We start from the raw sequence: 19,202 nt of genomic DNA on the forward strand, positions 1-19,202 counted from the left end.
TTTGAATACCGGTACTTTTCAGCACCTGCCCATTTTCCACAAAAATCGAAGCAACTTCAAGTAGTCAAAGGAGAACAAGCTCATTTACAATGTTCTGCACTTGGTGATACACCAATGGAAATTAATTGGAAAGTAGGTGGCCAACATATATCCAAAGATGGAGATCAAAGGTGAATTTCATAAAAAATAATTCTCTCAATCATTCAATCATTTAACTTTTTTGCCAAAAGTATATGGCAGTGGTATTTCATATCTTGTCTTTTATAATTTCATACATCATTGCACTCTTCATTTATTGATATAAGAAGTTTAAAAGGATCCCTTAATTTACCACTAAAGTGAACGAAGTGAGGTTCAATAAGTTTTTTCAATTTTGTGCCTATTCGCACAATGTTTGAGGAAACTGCGCTTTTTAGTTAGTATTTGATACCCATTGATAAAATACGTAACGATTTAATTCCAAAGCTCAGGTATCGGATTGCCTCGCTGGTTTTTTATAGTGGTGTAGTACACTTGCTCCGAGCAGCGTCAGTGAAGAAAATATAATACTCCAGGGATCAGTATGATGATGACGAATACGTTGAAGCTAGTTGAACAGATTTTACTTTATTTATAAAGCTGTAACTTTTAAACAAAAAGAGATTTGAAAAAAATTTACGAATAAAAAATATTTCCTTCAAAAATATCTACAAAAAAGGTCTCCACAGTTTTTTGTAAAAAATGAATATTTGAAAAGTTATCGTCGATATAATGAAAAATTTGTTATAAGCAATTCAATTATTTTTAAAGCTCTAACTATTCTACGAAGGGAGATATGAGAAGAATTTACGAACAAAAAGAATTTCTTTTAAAAATATCTACAAAAAGGTCTGTACAATTTTTTGTAAAAAATGGAATATTTGAAAAGTTATCGTCGATATAATGAAAAATTTGTTATAAGCAATTCAATTATTTATAAATCTGTAACTCTTCTTCAAAGAGAGATATGAAAAGAATTTACGAACAAAAAGAATTTCTTTTAAGAATATCTACAAAAAAGGTCTGTACAGTTTTTTATAAAAAATCAATATATGGAAAGTTATCGTCGATATAATGAAAAATTGGTTATAAGCAATTCAATTATTTTTAAAGCTCTAACTCTTCTACAAAGAGAGATATGAAAAAAAATTACGAACAAAAAGAATTTCTTTTAAGAATATCTACAAAAAAGGTCTGTACAGTTTTTTATAAAAAATCAATATTTGAAAAGTTATCGTCGACATAATGAAAAATTTGTTATAAGCAATTTAATTATTTATAAAGCTGTAACTCTTCAACAAAAAAAGATATGAAAAAATTTTACCAATAAAAAATATTTGTTTTAAAAATATGTACAAAAAAGGTCTCCACAGTTTAATATAAAAAATCAATATTTGAAAAGTTATCGTCGATATAATGAAAAATTTGTTATAAGCAATTCAATTATTTATAAATCTGTAACTCTTCTACAAAGAGAGATATGAAAAAAAATTACGAACAAAAAGAATTTCTTTTAAGAATATCTACAAAAAAGGTCTGTACAGTTTTTTATAAAAAATCAATATATGGAAAGTTATCGTCGATATAATGAAAAATTGGTTATAAGCAATTCAATTATTTTTAAAGCTCTAACTCTTCTACAAAGAGAGATATGAAAAAAAATTACGAACAAAAAGAATTTCTTTTAAGAATATCTACAAAAAAGGTCTGTACAGTTTTTTATAAAAAATCAATATTTGAAAAGTTATCGTCGACATAATGAAAAATTTGTTATAAGCAATTTAATTATTTATAAAGCTCTAACTCTTCTACAAAGAGAGATATGAAAAAAAATTACGAACAAAAAGAATTTCTTTTAAGAATATCTACAAAAAAGGTCTGTACAGTTTTTTATAAAAAATCAATATTTGAAAAGTTATCGTCGACATAATGAAAAATTTGTTATAAGCAATTTAATTATTTATAAAGCTGTAACTCTTCAACAAAAAAAGATATGAAAAAATTTTACCAATAAAAAATATTTGTTTTAAAAATATGTACAAAAAAGGTCTCCACAGTTTAATATAAAAAATCAATATTTGAAAAGTTATCGTCGATATAATGAAAAATTTGTTATAAGCAATTCAATTATTTATAAATCTGTAACTCTTCTACAAAGAGAGATATGAAAAGAATTTACGAACAAAAAGAATTTCATTTAAGAATATCTACAAAAAAGGTCTGTACAGTTTTTTGAAAAAAATGAATATTTGAAAAGTTATCTACGATGTAATGAAAAATTTGTTATAAGCAATTTAATTATTTATAAAGCTGTAACTCTTCAACAAAAAAGATATGAAAAAAATTTACCAGTAAAAAATATTTGTTTTAAAAATATCTTCAAAAAAGGTCTCCACAGTTTTTTTATAAAAAATCAATATTTGAAAAGTTATCTACGATGTAATGAAAAATTTGTTATAAGCAATTTAATTATTTATAAAGCTGTAGCTCCTAAACAAAGAGAGATATGAAAAAGTTCACAAATAAAAAATATTTCTTATTTGTAAAAAATCAATATTTAAAAAGTTATCGTCCATATAATGCAAAATTATTGCAAAATTGACGTTTTTTTTTCACTTTATCATTCATTACTTGGTTTCTACATGATGTAGAAAGATTAAAAGCAGCTCATTTTAACCGTTAAGATTCAAACTTCAAAATTATATGTGGTAGACCTTTTTAATACTATCTGTTAAAAAGTTACAGGCGTTTGAATGTGCAAATGTTTATGAGCAAAAGAAACGTAATTTGTTTATAAGTTTATTTTAGTCAGTTGCAATAACCAAATGTTGATAATCTTGCCCCCGATGTTCTGCACGAACAGAATATTCGTCTAGACCTACTAAAATGGAGCAAAGTAAGCTTCACTGGCCCAACTATAGAAGGGGGTCGCAGTGAGAAGGTTAAGAGTTATAGCTTTATGAACCATTAAGTCGTTTCTAATAAATTACTTAATCAGATTTGGATTCGGCACCCTCGAAAAATCGATTATCCAACAATAAAACCTCACAAACAAATATCTATTGTGATGACCTCAGCATATCTTTCTTTTTACAAGGGAAAAATTTTTGCAGTTTTTCGTTCTGTCCAGATTTGTAAGTTTCAAAAGAAAACGTCGTTTGATTCTTGTGCAATAATCGTAGGTCTTTATAGTCTCAACAAAAGAAACCGTACCAATTCCAACGAATTAAATATACCTCGACGTACCGTGGATTACAATGTGAAAAAAATATGCATCCACCTGGGGCGTTGGTGATTGAAAACGTTTAGGAAGGTCTCAAAAAACCACAACCGCTGAAGACAAAGTATAGTATTGATCAGTAAACGTGATCGACGACTAACGTACCCAGTAGTAGCAGCTCAGATCAATGAATCTAGAGATCCGTTTTTGAGTATTTCTACAGTGAAAAGGAAATTAAGAGAAGCTGATTTTTGGAAGGGTAACACTGAAAGGACCTCTTTTCAGACGTCAAAATAAAATTAAGAATTTACATTGGGCTAAAAATTATAAAAATTGAACGCATTAAGAGTTTTAGAATCTAAGAAAAGAATGTTTGTGCGTAGGTCAAAGGAAAAACCGAGGTTACATCCATGTGTAATATCAAATGTAAAATATGGTGGAGGCTGGGTGATGGTTTGAGGATGCTGTTGGAGGAAGAGCAATTGGAGATCTGGTGAAAATTGATGGGATTTTGAAGAAATCCGGCTTATTGTGAATAAAAATGTATTACGTTCTGGTTAACGCTTGATTATTTTTATTTAAAAGATCTTCAATATACTGTTTTCCCTACATATTGTTTCACAATAATACCTCGCTAATATATTATTGTTATTCAATTATAGATACACAATAAGAGAGCAGATTTTAGCGGAAGGAATGGTATCTGAATTAGGTATCGAGAGAACGATAAGACAAGACACGGGAATTTTCATTTGTTCGGCTAGTAATGCTTATGGAAATGACGATATGAATATTCAGCTGATTATTCAAGAAATTCCAGAAGCTCCCAGAAATGTACGTGTAATGGATCAACTTTCTAGATCGATTGGAGTATCATGGACGCAACCTTACGCAGGAAATAGCCCGATACTTAATTATATTATTCAGTATAAGCTGGGTGCAGGTATATTTCATTAACTAAAATAATGGATTTTATCCATAAAATTTCTATGCACATTAACAATATAATTAGTATAAGCTGTTTTAATGGATATAGAGTTTTTAGATACATCATTCATTTATGGTTTTAAATACTTTTAAAACTAAAAAGCTGAGCATACTTTTTGGAACGTGGAAATTAAGCATCTGTAAAATTCATTAAATAAAACGCAAAAAAATTGTAAGATATCGATTTCGATTGATAAAACATTTTAATATATAAGAATATTCTTTAGTACACAGGTTGTATAGACCTTGGCACGGTGCTCCATACAGAATGTTTCCATGTGGAAATTTCTTTGACTGTATCTAATTTGCAATCTCGAATTCTGTTTTATTGTACAAAGACTCAGTATTCGGTTTTTGTGATAAGTATTCTAGCAGTGATAAAGTCAAAATATGATCTGTAATTTTGATTGCGAGGTATTTCTCAAATCATTTGAGGTTCGTTGGGCAGTACCACATTTTTTTAACTAATTTCAGGTATAATTTTATACGCAAATCCAGATACTCTACTGAAAACGGAAATCTCATAAAATTTAGACCGCGTGGTCAACAAATGACTACTGTGACATGGAACTAACGCCATCTATATTATTTGTGTTGAACTGAGACGACACATCGGTTTGTTCCAGTTATGTTACTGGAAATGGACTCAATTTTGAATCGCAAAGAATCCGTTGGTGGCAAAAATGTCACCTGGTGCTACAAAGGGTTTATTAAGTGGTATAATTTTTTTAGTTGATGCAGAATTTTAGTATTTTGATCCATTTAAACAAAAAATATAAATATAATGAATCTTTCAAATAATTTCGTCTTTCTCTGTAATCTCGGATTTGATGCTTTTCCCCATTTTTGCTCTTCATGTAATGCTTTGCACATTTTTTTATTATTTGGAGAAACTTTGTCTCTTTTGATAAGTTTATCTAAAGAAGATATAAGTTTTTGTGAATAAAATGAATGAATATACTTATCTTCGAATTATTTTTTTTAGTTAATGGATTTTCTGTCAATTGACTTGGTAATACTTCAAATATTTCATTTCATTCATATTCGATCTATAAATACTGCTAGAAATGTTTCCTATGAGAATTGAGCGCTCTTTAAATTAGGCTTGAATCTGATTTTTCATTGAATTGATAAAATCGTTCTCCTATTTCAGAGACATGGCCCAAACAACCCTTAAAAGTAACCGTACCTGGCTCTCAAACTACAACAACTTTGCCAAATCTGCACCCTGCGACAACTTACCATTTGAGACTCCTGGCTGAAAACAGATTAGGATTAAGCGAACCTAGTCAATCTGTTCAAGTCAATACCCTAGAAGAAGGTGAGTGATACAGAAATGAAGCATGGACATTAGGTTAATAATACAGGATGTTTTCAAAAAAATTTCCAGCCTGAACTATCTATGTCTTACAAAAAAATCACACATACTTAAAAAAATTGGAAATCGAATTATTCGTTTATTTTGGAGTCTTGGTACTAGATATGTTTAGGATCTGATAATAAGCTTGATCAATAGGTAGCATTCAAGAAGTTCTTCTTGTAATCTGTGTTTATAATTTTATTTTCTATTGAATTTATTCACCAAAATATTAACATGATGTACAATTTCTTTCACGACGAGCTGAATCGATATGTATATGGAAAAGTACTGCGACTAGTGTTCTCAAAATTTGCTTGCATGAGTTCTTCGAAATGCTCGCTTCGGTTATACCGGAAGTGGACTCAAACTTCGTTATTTTCAACGAAATACTATAGTTTTTATTAAATTATTGGAATCTACGCAAAATTTCAATACAACTTTATATGAGGCACAGTATGCCTAAAGTGCACCATTTTTTAATTATTTCACATTTTCTAAATTTTTGGAAAAATGCAGCCCTCCACTAAAAAAATTATATTTCTAAGCTTAAGTGAGTCAGATCTTATATTTTTGGAATTTAGACAAATAACACTTACAGCTTCCAAAATCTGTGAAAATCTTGACAAAAATTTATATAGGGTGTTCATTCATCATGGTGCCGAATTTTGCTATCTAAAAACTTTGAAAATTTTTTAAATTGGCATCCTCCATTTTTCTCCTTTCCATTGGATTCTACGCTTCAAATTAAGGGGACTTCGTTAGTAAGTTCATATATGCTTTTTTTGGTTGCTCCAGTCAACCGACTATTATAAACCACGAAGATCTCAGTTTCTCAGTTTTTTCAAGTTTCTACAAAAACCGTTAATTTGAGGTATATGAATTTACTAACGAAGTCTCCTTAATTTAAAGCGTAGAATCCAATGATAAAGAGAAAAATGGGAGTAGCCATTTAAACAAATTAAGTTTTCGAAGTTTTTAGATAGCAAAATTCGGCATCATTTTATGAACACCTTATATAAATTTTTGTCATGGCTCTCACAGAATTTGAAAGCTGCGAGTTTTATTTGTGCAAATCCCAAAAATTTTAGACCTGACTCACTTAAACTTTGGAAATATAATTTTTTTAGTGGAAAGCTGCATATGTCCAAAAATTTCGAAAATGTGAAATAATTAAAAAATGGTGGACTTTAGGCAAACGATGGCTTATCTAAAGTAATATTAAAATTACACGTGAAATCGATCGAAAAATTTAATAAAAACCATATAATTCCGCTTAAAATAACGAAGTTTGGGTCTAATTCCGGTATAACCAGAAATTATTTTAACTGAAACTAGTATTTTGGAAAACTCATGCAAGCAAATTTTCAGAACACTAGTCGCAGTACTTTCTTTGCCTTATACATATCGATTCATCTTGTCGCGAGGAATCCTGTACAAAAAATTTTTTTCTTGTGCATAAAAGCAAGTTTATACATAAAATTTTGAAAATTGACTAGGTTACTTCTTTGAAAAAGACCATATTATTCAGTGACCAATATTTGATCATAGTACTTTTGAGCAGCAATGGAAAATTATCTCCTTTACATAACAGAATCTGCACGTTGCATTCCCCACAATTTTGCAATGAAAAACAGTCAAGAGAGTAGAATGCAAAGGGCAAGTCGGCTCCAGAAAAAACCGGAAAATCGACAGGAAATGTGATGGAGACCGTTTTTTCTTGGTATATACATGATATTGTGATAATTAACTATCGTGAAGAAGGTGGATAAAAAACAAAAAAGTATAACGCATCATTGCTTAATAAAGTAATGAAAGAATGAAGAAATTGCGAAAACGCGAACGCATTTGAAGAAACAAAAACTACTTTTCCAACACGAGACAAGTAGATCGAATCTGGTCGACGTTTTATGCTTTTTCCTTCTAATCGTGAGCCATCAGAGATGTAAATAGCAGATTTGAGGAAATTTCACAGTAAAACATTGTTCACGGTCTTATTGATAATAGGATCACTCTGTTTCATCTGATAAACATAAACGACATGTCAACCACCTAAACGAAACTACAAATATAATTCATAGTACCTACCTTGTTGAAGTTTTCATTCCTACGATTGGTTCTTATTTAATTCTACTGCGTTCGATATTTTCTCGTTGTCACTCATATTAACATTTGAATTATTTTTTAGTTCCGAATGGGGCACCTTTAGACATTAGAGCGGAACCAAAAAGTTCCACGGAAATAGTAGTAACTTGGGAACCACCTTTACGGGAAACCTGGAATGGAAATCTACTTGGTTACCACATAGGATATCAACAATATATGGATGGAGATACAAATGTCGGTACTCAAAATTATATTTTCAAAAGTGTAGAAGTTAGACCACATTTTGGTGGGGAAGCCACGCTCCAGGGGTTAGCAAAATTCACAACATATAATATTGTTGTACAAGTGAGTTTCTTCTTCATAAATTATTTAGAATAATTGATACATCTTAGATAGAGGTGCAGGTGATTCTATTTCTAATAAACTTAATTTGTCTCCATCGAATATAACGCCGTTTGAAGATGACTGTTAAGTTCATTTTCCATGCTTATAGGGTCGCAAAAAAAGAAGCTTTTTCAAATTATTGTTATCCACAGGCAAATCTAATTTCCACAATAATATTCTAGTGAATAGTAACAACTAACAAAATAATGAAAATAGGCACTGTTTTCATTTCATGCCAGAATCGATGGAACGGATGAATATTTTCATAGAGTTAGGTTAAATTAAGTTAGATTGCGTCAACAGTTTACTTTCAGTCTCTGAAGACAATAACTTGGTTGTCGAAACGTGTTTAATTTCATTTGTTGGTGTATTAGTAGCGTGGACAGTGAATTCAGTAAGACGTTATCAGATTGCAGCTGTTGAATATATTAAAATTATTTGCGTATATGTATATAAGAGAATTGTATGAAAAACCCCACAAGTACAGTTTTAGACGAAATTATGGCTTAAAATCTGAAAAATTTTGACAATATAGTAGCAGGAGTACCACCTCCATTAGGGAATTGAGTCCTCTATCCATTTTTATCATAACACCACCTTCACATTATCTTACCAAAGCAAATACTGCTTTACAACCATTTTCATAGACGTCCATTAAGCTTTGGTCCGCCGGATTTATTAGAAAACTTAATATCTTTTATACATCATTTATACGTCTGATACTTCAGCACCTCAACATCCCTAAGATGCGATCGTATTATTCACCCACGCAACATATTACTTGCTTCTCCTGTCGTAATGCCCGAATTGGTGCAAAAGATGGCGGATGACTTAAGTCATCGTCTTTAAATATCCCACTTCCGTAGCGTTAAGCTTCTACTTAATGCTACAGGTTTGACGTCTTGATATCCGCAGAAGTCGTTTATTTGGAAGTGCGATTCACTGGCACTCTTAATTAAACACCAGATCGGTAATATTGTGGACAGAGTACAGAGGCGAGTCGGTCCTATCGAGGCACTCAAATATTCGAAAGAAACTCACCCTCTACTTTGTCATAAAGGAATATAGAGCAAACGCCTTCACATCTTTCCCCAACACCATCGCAAAAGGTTCGTTTCTTCCGAGCTGTCAATTCTTAGGTATAAGATTCAGTCCCAGCAACACTAACCTAAACTAACACCTGGAGATATCCAAATCCCCCTTCGGCTGCTAACGATGGTATACGAAGAGCTCCAGGAAAATTATTATTACCATGACAGTTTTCACAACACCATCAGGTGATTCTCACTTCTAAACCCCTCCTCGTCAATCAGCAATATTGCAGGTTTATTGCGATTTTCCTGTAACTTACAACCATTTACCTCCAGCCGTTTGGTTCCTCGAGACATCTCTTTTATCTTGATCATTGTCAAAATTAATTCCACGTAATATAGTGCGGTATTACTAAAAATAAGATTTTTATATTATAGTTTGATGAAACTTATGAATAGTGTATAGAGATGGGACTTTTTTCTTTTCGTAGGCGTATAATAGCCGGGGTTCGGGTCCAACCAGTGATCCCGTAACCGCAAGAACGTTGGAAGATTCGCCTACTCTACCTCCTGAAAATGTACAATGCTCCGTTTTAAATGCTCAAAGTTTACACATATCATGGGAACCTCCTTTAATTGAGGGTCAAAATGGAATCATCCAAGGTTATAAAGTTACTTATCATTCAGTTGGAGAATGGTTTGGTAAGTATTCTCAATTTATTATATTGTATCATTATATACCCTTGAATCTTTTATAAGTTGATTGATGAAGATTGAAAGATAGACTAAAATCCCCTTTTTTGGACCAATGTATAGGGTGATGGCTTATTGTGACAAAGTTCAGTACCTCCGTTTGTCCAAATTGCCTTCACATTATGAAACTATTTACAATCAGGGTGTTCCAGAATTCTGTACCATATCAAATTCAAAAACGTGTTTACATCAAATCCATGAACAAATAAAGGAAATAGAAGATAGAGGAGGCAAGAAATGAAGAAAAAGCGGTTAAGATCAAATTTGGCAAGGTCAACGAGGAATTAATACCAAGAAGATGTCAAACAATAAACGCAGAAATGACCAATGATGCGAGAACTAAAGGAGGTCATGTTAAGAACGGAAAAAAGAGAAATGAAGCATAGGACATGACAGAGAGGATAGAATAATCTATGGAAGAAGATGGCAGTAAATAGAAGTGAAAACTATAATAGCAGATAAAAAGAACAATATGAAACCAAAGAAAAGCAATATTACAGCTAATAGGATCCCAAGACTGGTGAAAAACTGTAATGTTCAATCCTTGATTAAGAACTAGAATGTTGACAAAATTATGGATTGAGACTAGTACGAATTAGATATATAATAGAACAAGCTATTGCCGTGGAAAAAGTATAAGTAGGAAAAATTCCTAGACAACGGAGGTCAACAATTCCACAGTTTATTTAATCTACTTCGGGATGTCGTGATCGAAAACTCTCAATTAAATACCAGTAGAATAATCCTTTATAACAATTATCAATATCTAGCTTTTGTAGATCACATAATTGTAGTGAGTAGAAGAATAAGAAGTCAAAGTAAAGTATCAATGGAAATACAAAAGTCGTGATGCAAAGAAGTACTGATAAAACCAAATTATGTGTCAAAATAAACTAAAACCGAGAGAGATGGTAGAGAGAAATGCTGAGGCAGTAAGAAGTGAGGTAAGAAGCTTAGAAGATACCTGGAAAAAGAAAAACTAATGAAGAATCGGAGAAATTTCATAAAAAAACAATACGTTAAAAAAACTAATCAAGAAAGAGACAATTGGAAAGAAAGATCTGTGAATAGGAGCCAGTGTGAAATGTTGAAAAGAAAGGTCTAATTGCTTAATAAAAATAACTGAATAATTAGTATGTAAGGTCAAAAAAATCTTTGTTACTTCTTGAAATATTGTAATTATTGTCCTAACCTACAAACATAATAATCTGTTATTTAGGAAAATAGTTTTCAATATTTACACTTTTTCCCAACCAAACAGAATTTGTTTATTGTTTTATTTTCAAGATAACGAAGATCAACAAACGAAAATAGTTAATCAATTGAGAACAACGATTTCGGGCTTAAGGAAATACACTAATTACAGTATGACGGTGCTAGCTTTCACGTCTAGTGGAGATGGTGTAAGATCCGCGCCTGTATATTGTCAGACTGAAGAAGATGGTGAGTTAATAGATAAAGGATAAAAGTGCAAACGTAGGCAAATGTTTCATTTGGTACTTATTCAGATAGACAGATTTCTTTTTTAACAACTTGATCAATATTTTATGATACTAAGAAGATTCATTTCTGCTACTCTTGACTTTTGTCAAAATTTTTGGAAATTTTTATCAGATTCGAAACTATATTCGTTTTAAAAATTTTGGTCACTTGTGGATGTCCACTTTATGCATGCAAAAAACACCAGAAACAAATAAGAGAAAGAGATATGTTTTATTGTCAAAACATTGTTACAATTTGTGGACAAAAGCTTGTAAAAACTAAAAAACAAACAAAAAAATAACTGAATAAACATACAAATAAAACATCAATATACAGAAGAAAACCAAAATGATTAACAAAATTATAGGTGATAGGTAACAACATGGCAAGTGATTGTGCAGTTTTTGCATTGTAAAGTATCGAGCTCTCAACTAATTCTGAACTTAGAGTAGGTGGATAAAGGTCCTAAGTGGATAGCCGTGCAACGACCTTTCTAAATTTGGAAAAGCGTGCGTACGAATTAGGCAAACGGATTCAAAGATCAATAAGGAAGGAAAAGTCAGAATTTTTGATCTTTTAAAAAAGTCCATGTTAATATCTAACAGCTCTCTTTTGTAGCTTGAAAATTCGCTCAAATTGAGTCGCATCACACGGAAGGTAGATGTGGCTCAAAAAGGGCATAATAAACTGTTAAGGAGGTGGATAAGTTCATTTCTTTGGAAAGCGATCTCGGCGCGAAACAGGAGGAACTTAATTTTTTAGATGCAACATATATCTCCCATTTCAAGGACATCAATGGTGGTATTATTTAATAGATAAGGCTACAATGTATTTTGATATAACAAACGTTAATTTTAGAAACGTTGAGATACAGTTTTTGTATATGAGACTATTTTAAATAAAAGTATTCATTTATCACTTGAAAAGGGATACGGGATTCTAGACATTTATCAAAGTTTGCTGCTAAAAAAGTAAAATGTTTTCAGAATTTATTTTAGTTAAAATAAATCTTCATGAAACCCAACTTTTCCTTCTGTAGTTTTATAAACAAAAGTTGTCCTGTTTCAAGACTTGTGTTAGCATTGACCAAATTTGTACAAAACTTTCTTTCATTTTTATAAATTGATCAATTTATATTGTAGTGCCTTCTGCACCTGCTCAAATCAAAGCAGTTCAAAGTTCGCCAAGTAAAATACTGGTATCTTGGTTACCTCCAAAATATAGTAATGGTCCATTAACAGGGTACACGTTTTATATGAGTATTGTTGAAGATGGTCAAGAGGAAGGTACCCATAAAAGAACTTTAAATCCTACAACTGAAATACATGAAGTACTTAGAACGCAGGATACTGCTACATTACAGTTTTGGGTAACTGCATCAACGAGAGTAAGTGAACTATACCATTCATTCTACTAACGGAGCATGCTAACTAAATGTATTACTTTGCTTCACGTGAATAGATTGCAACCAACTTGATAATTCTCCCTACAATCCCGATCTTGCGCCTAGTGACTACAACATGTTTCTTCTCCATTTGACCAAAGACATAACCGTTGAGCGCTACGACGATATATGTTGTGCTGGGAGTAGTTGTCAAGACGGAATTCAATAGCTCATTGAAAGATATGACAAGATGAAATTGTTAATAAACTTCTGTTCGTTTTTTTTTTCTATTCACTTAAAAAACGCTAGTTACATTTCAAGTTTATGTATAGAAAGAATTTGATGTAATTATTTTATTTTTAAGATTGGAGATGGTGAGAGTACTCGTGTAGTAACTCTAACCCCTTCGAAAATAGTACCCGCTCGAATAGCTTCTTTTGGTAGAGAAGTAATAAGTGCTTGGAAGCAAGATATATACCTCCACTGCCGCCGTGTGGGTGTTCCTCTTCCAACTGTTAATTGGAGACTGAATGATCTTCCGCTAGAAGTAGGAGGTCGAAGATTTATTTTTGCTAATGCAACTTTAGTCATAAAAGATATTCAAAGTGTAGACCAAGCAAATTATTCTTGTAGTGTAGAGAATCAATACGGACATGATGAGATAGTGTACAGTTTAAAAGTGTTAGTTCCACCAGAAGCTCCAGTATTAACTGTCGTAGATTCATTCTCGGATTCACTGCTTCTGAGATGGAGTGATCAAGGAAATGGAGGATCTCCTATATTAGGTATCGTGTTTCAGCTCTTTTATCACAACATTTTACCATAATACCAAGATACTGTTTTCAAGATACCATCTTATCTAGTCCACGTTTCATTATGTTCATTCGGTAATGAAAATTAGGATATATTAAAGATGATATGTTTATTCAATTATAACAACAATTAACACAGCAATCTAGAGTTAGAAAGCATCAGTTTTTCTATTTATGTTCGTATACATCAACACAGTTTCGATTTAAGTTAGTTTATCGTGTCTTCAATAGATCTGTCAAGAATTTTTTGGCATCGTTCACCGGTATAGGCGTGAAGGGAGGATGAAGTGAGGAAAAAACTCCAGATTGAACTCTCACACAAAAATGAAGTTAACTGCTTATATCAACATTGTAAGAATCGAGAAATCACTTCGTTAAGGCTTTGACCCTTTGATCTATTGTGTACCTCGAATTGTTCACCAGTCAACCAGCAACGACTTTATAAAATGAGGTACCTGACTGGAAAGTTTATGGATTGCCTCACTCACGAAGGGGATATTCGGGGGTTTCTTTTGGTTTTTCGCAGAATCTAGAAGAGCTGTCGAAGGTTTCTCCAAAGTTCTTTCGGTGGTAGTGTCCAGTAAACAGTAAATCTCCTTAGCTCGTCATTGTTCAATGAAAGGGCTCTTTTAGATCAGTTGGTGGAATAGGAAAGAAATATTTAAACTGTTGGGTCTTTTTTTTTATTTCTTTTGGTTTTCTCACTTCTTTTTGACCATGATGACTTCTTGGGAAACCTATGAAAGGAATTGTCATGTTAATTCAAAATTTGGTTTAAATGTTTGTGAGAATTTTATCGCATAATTCATGGAAGAGTGAGAAAATTTTTTCGATAGAGAAATTTAACTCTTTCATCTGTCTGAACCTCAAATTTTCTAAAATTAAAATTCATCCATCCAAGTTATAGCCAACAACTTTATAAATATCAGTAATAACGAAAAACTTAGAAATCATTTTTGAGTAAAATTAAAAGATAACAACTTTAATTTTATTTCTAACTATTACCGATTTTCCAAAATTAAGAAAAAACTGTACAAGGTACCTTTGAATTTTTACCTAATTCTGTTTTTCAAAATGGATAGAAGAGAAATAATTAACAGAAAGGTTATTTTCTGGTTGAAATATTTCCAATTCCGTAGAAATGAACTCTCTAATTGCAAATAGAGGGTAGTTATAAATTATGGATGCTGTAAAATGCAGAAAGAACGGTAACTCTTGAAATTATGATCCTGTTTTTGAAAATTCATATTTCCGAATACAAATCCAAGGTTACCAATCTTTGTAGCCACAAAGTTTTTAAATACAGTATAAATGTTCAATGTTTGATACATGACAAATATCTTTGGAGAAACCCACACACAAAAGTGTGAATGGTAGTGAGATGGAAAATTGTGGATCTAGATTATTTAAGAAGATGTATTGTGTCCACATTTTCTACTATTAAACTACTTCTACTCTAAACTGTCTCAGAACAATCATAAATTTTTTCCGTGAAGTGAAAACGAAAACAAGTGTTAAATCATTTGAAGCGCTTCTCCATTCTCGGCCTTGGGAATTTTTACATGCTTAATTACGATCAAAAGCATGATCCAAGTAACTTTTTCTATTGACATATCATAGTCAAACAGAAATCATCAGAAGAATTTGCTCCAAGTAAGTAAAATTCTTATTTCCTCAAATAAGATTATGGCCACGGTATTCTGGAATTCCCCACGATAACTGGTTAATATTTTGCAAACCGAATTTATTCAAGAAGAATTTTATTTTATCATCATAATGAGTCTGTTCATTCGTGGTCGCTTGTTATAGAAAAATTGGTCGAAATGTCATATTCACTTGATCTGGCTCTTTCCGATTTCCTTTTGTTTCCAAAATTGAAAATATGGCTTAGTGGAAGTGTTATATTGATTGTTCCAAAGCTGGGCCTGGAATTTCTAAATTTAGCTAATTCCAGTCGAATGCTCGATAATAGTTTACTGCATCATAAAAAAATTTGAAAAATCAAACATTCAGTCATTTTCTCAAATCACCCTGTAAATTTATAAAAAAAACGTTAACACCCTTTTGTAGCCACATGATATCTTCACTCAAGGGCTCTACATATGGTAAAAGTATGTGAAGTTCCTCATGTCTCACACTATATACACTTTTTGATATGTGGTAATTTCCTCTATAAATTTGATCGTAGGCTATGTGATTAACTATAAAAGGAATCATGGAGATTGGGAAGAACTTCAGATTTCTGCGAGAACTGATGAACACATGTTACGAAGCCTTTGGTGTGGTACAAAATATCTTTTGTATATAACAGCATTCAATAGAATAGGTACAGGATTGCCATGTGATATTGTTTCGGCTCAGACAAAAGGGACTGGTAAGTATAAGTTAGATCAGTGAAGAGTTACACGAACCAGGTAACAGTTTTTCTTTGTTTTATATTCATTTCTGAATAGAAACAAAAAGGAAGTGATCCGTCCTCACTAGGTCCAAATAAATATGAACCGCTCGATGGATTATGATTTTTTTGTAGTTGTGAGCAATCAGGAATGTCTATATTTGGTTTGATCAGCGTTACGTTTTATGAAGTGTATATTATTTTTTCTATTAAGGAAGTTTTACAAACGCCGAAACAAATAATAGTGATCAGTGATTTTTTGAGAGGTATAGGATTTGAAAATTTCAAAAAATTGCTGAAATATTGATTGGAATTGATAGAGAGATCAGTATAATTCAATGTTTAATTATTTCATGCAAATGTTGGCCGAGGCTCCGCTTTAGATAGACTATGCCCAAGATCCAGTTTTGGCATACTCTCCTCGACATATCGGCCGGTATTTCACGAATAAATGCTTCAATATTAGCGTCAATCGTTGCTGGTTTTTCCCTGTAGATATTAGCCTTAACATGGCCCCATAAAAAATGGTCTGAATGCGTTAAATCACACGATCTAGGCGGCCAATTGACGGGCCCCAAACGTGAGATGAACTGTTCACCTAAAGCGGCTCTAAATTTGGCCATTGTTTCGCGTGCTGTATGGCATGTGGCACCGTCTTGTTGAAACCACATGTCAGGCATGTCCAATTCTTCTATTTTGGATAGAAAAATAATTAATCATTACATGGTAGAGCTCGCCATTCACAGTAACGTTCCGGCCATCGTTGCTTTTGAAGAAGTACGGCCCATAATCCACACCAAACAGTGTCTTTTTCGGGATGCATTGGTAGCTCTTGCAATGCTTCTGTCTGATCTTCACTCCAAATGCGGCAATTCTGCTTGTTGACGTATCCATTCAACCAGAAATGACCTTCGTCGCTGAACACAAGTGGATCTCCCTCCAACTTTGCCAGCGCCCATTCACCAAATGTTAGACGTTGTGGAAGATCGTGTGGCTTCAATTCTTACACTAGCCGTATCTTATAAGGTTTTACACCCAAATCCTTTCACAAAATTTTCAGTAACAGAGGCCCAATTGCGAACGGCTGGGAATCAACATTTCATGGTCATCAATAACATTGGCGGATACAGTCGCAATATTTTCTTCGGTACTCACTGTACATTTGCATGTTAGTGGTTTAATGCCGAATGGTGTAAATTGGGCTTCATATTTAGTCACAAGGTTCCGAATATTTCCCTCAGTAGGCCGTCCAAACTGCCCATAAATTGGAAGAAGTGCGCGATGCACTCTCTTAACCGAGTACGAATTTTGATAGTAAAATTCAATAATTTGCAAACGTTATTCGTTCGTAAGTCGATTCATGAATAAATTATAGACCAAACTTAACAAGTCTGACAATGACACAAGACACGATTCACGCGTGATCTGTTAAAAACAGTGTTGCCAAAAAGATATTGACTAACGACGGGCATTTCCATTGAAATTTCTCCAAATGTTCACAGTGTAGTGAATCAACCATTCGGTCTGGTTTCATAGTGTAAAATTCTATTCCAATATATATACAGCACATATGTCGCTTCACTACGATTCGATAATGATCCTTTGTATTTAACATTCTCAAATTATATCCTTTTTTCAGAGCCCACCATTACTCTCTCAATAAATGGTTCAATTACATTGTACACATCGTATATTTAGATATAGTTAAATAAATTTCATGCATTCAACGCAAAGAGTTTTTTATATATCCATTTTTTTTCAATTTCCAACGAATTTGATGGGTGGTTGATACCCCGTGCATCAGCGATGTCATAACAGAGTACTTGCCGATATATCTTCCTACAAAATTTCATCGGATTTACCAGTGAGGAAGCAAGGAAAATGTTTCATAACCAAATTACCATCTTGGAAACGTTCGACCCACAGTACGATAATCTACAACATCCTTACCTAAAACAGCTGTATTATTGCCTTCCCTACTTTCCTACAATCAGCGTGTTCTTTTAGGAATTTATACTTTTACGTTAATTGTTCGTAACATCTCTCAAACACATTAACCAACCAATTTTTATCACAAAAATGTAGCCTCAAATATCATTTGTAAGACTTGCTTGAAGTAAGCTCATTCGGATTATCTATAAACCCCCACCAGCATACGTATTACTGCAAATTATTAAAGACAGCCGAAAGTTATTTTCAACCTTTTGATGTAGAACCTAAATTTTTCTCGCATATTTTCCAACTACTTACATAGTACATATATCGAATATTATATCCAAAAGAATTAATTTATTTTAGTACCAATTCAACCAAAACAATCCCAGATGCTGACAATGAACTCAACAGTAGTAACAGTATGGTTGGACTCATGGGGTGATGGAGGTTGCGGTATATCGTATTTTATAATCGAGTACAGATCATCGAGATACTCTAGTTGGACAACATCATCGAATCACGTTAAACCTACTGATAGAATACACAGCATTGTTGATTTATTGCCTGCTACGGAATATCAGCTTAAAATTACCGCACGTAATAACGCCGGGGATACGGAAGCAATATACAATTTCACTATGTTAACACCTTTAGGCGGTAAGTCGAATTTCATTCAATTTCATGAATATGGAAATGATAGACGTGAAATCGGTGACAGGTTTTATGAACAAAATCAAGATCGTTTACGGTTAATCACTTTTAAGAATGGGAATTTTGGTTCTCATCAATTTTTTCGTAGGATCGATTTTTTGTTATTTATACTTGAAACTCCGGAGCAATTATATTCACCGGCAAGTTTTGAATATAAAGAGTCGATAGCAAAACATATTTTTTTCTTACATGCCTTCAGCGGATGCGATACTACGTCTTCAATATTCAACGTAGGAAAATTGAAATTCATCGAGACTCTCAAGAAAACAACAATTTGAACAAAGCTCTGAGTTTGTTCCGCGAGGCAAACATTCACAAATATTGCTTGGCTCAAGCTAGAGAATGTTTTCTAATCGCATTTCGCTATGTAAAAACTTCGAATACTCAATTTTTTCAAATGGCAACCCCCATTTTTCTCTTTACCATTGGATTCTACGCCTTAAATTGAAGGGACTTCGTTAGTAAAATCATATATCTCAAATTAACGGTTTTTGTAGAAACTGAAATCTTCATGGTTTTTATTTATCGGTTGTCTGGAGCGACCAAAAAAAAAACAAAAGCTAACATAAAAAGCAAACAAACAATGAAAACAGCTTGAAGTTTAAGCGTTGCAAAAGTGTTCATCAT

General features: G+C 32.6%; 1 protein-coding gene across 1 annotated transcript in view; it reads left to right on the forward strand.

Moving 5' to 3' along the window:
- LOC130440742 (cell adhesion molecule Dscam2) overlaps positions 1 to 19,202 on the forward strand; it is a 125,500-nt gene that overhangs the window by 81,440 nt on the left and 24,858 nt on the right. Inside the window, exons 13-22 of the mRNA XM_056774055.1 lie at positions 23 to 170; positions 3,901 to 4,181; positions 5,379 to 5,546; positions 7,771 to 8,033; positions 9,595 to 9,805; positions 11,144 to 11,299; positions 12,481 to 12,725; positions 13,087 to 13,507; positions 15,723 to 15,908; positions 18,228 to 18,521. Coding sequence (XP_056630033.1) covers positions 23 to 170; positions 3,901 to 4,181; positions 5,379 to 5,546; positions 7,771 to 8,033; positions 9,595 to 9,805; positions 11,144 to 11,299; positions 12,481 to 12,725; positions 13,087 to 13,507; positions 15,723 to 15,908; positions 18,228 to 18,521 — 2,373 coding nt within the window. The remainder of the gene's footprint in view (positions 1 to 22; positions 171 to 3,900; positions 4,182 to 5,378; positions 5,547 to 7,770; positions 8,034 to 9,594; positions 9,806 to 11,143; positions 11,300 to 12,480; positions 12,726 to 13,086; positions 13,508 to 15,722; positions 15,909 to 18,227; positions 18,522 to 19,202) is intronic.

Source organism: Diorhabda sublineata, chromosome 2, assembly GCF_026230105.1.
Source record: "Diorhabda sublineata isolate icDioSubl1.1 chromosome 2, icDioSubl1.1, whole genome shotgun sequence".
Taxonomy (NCBI): domain Eukaryota; kingdom Metazoa; phylum Arthropoda; class Insecta; order Coleoptera; family Chrysomelidae; genus Diorhabda; species Diorhabda sublineata.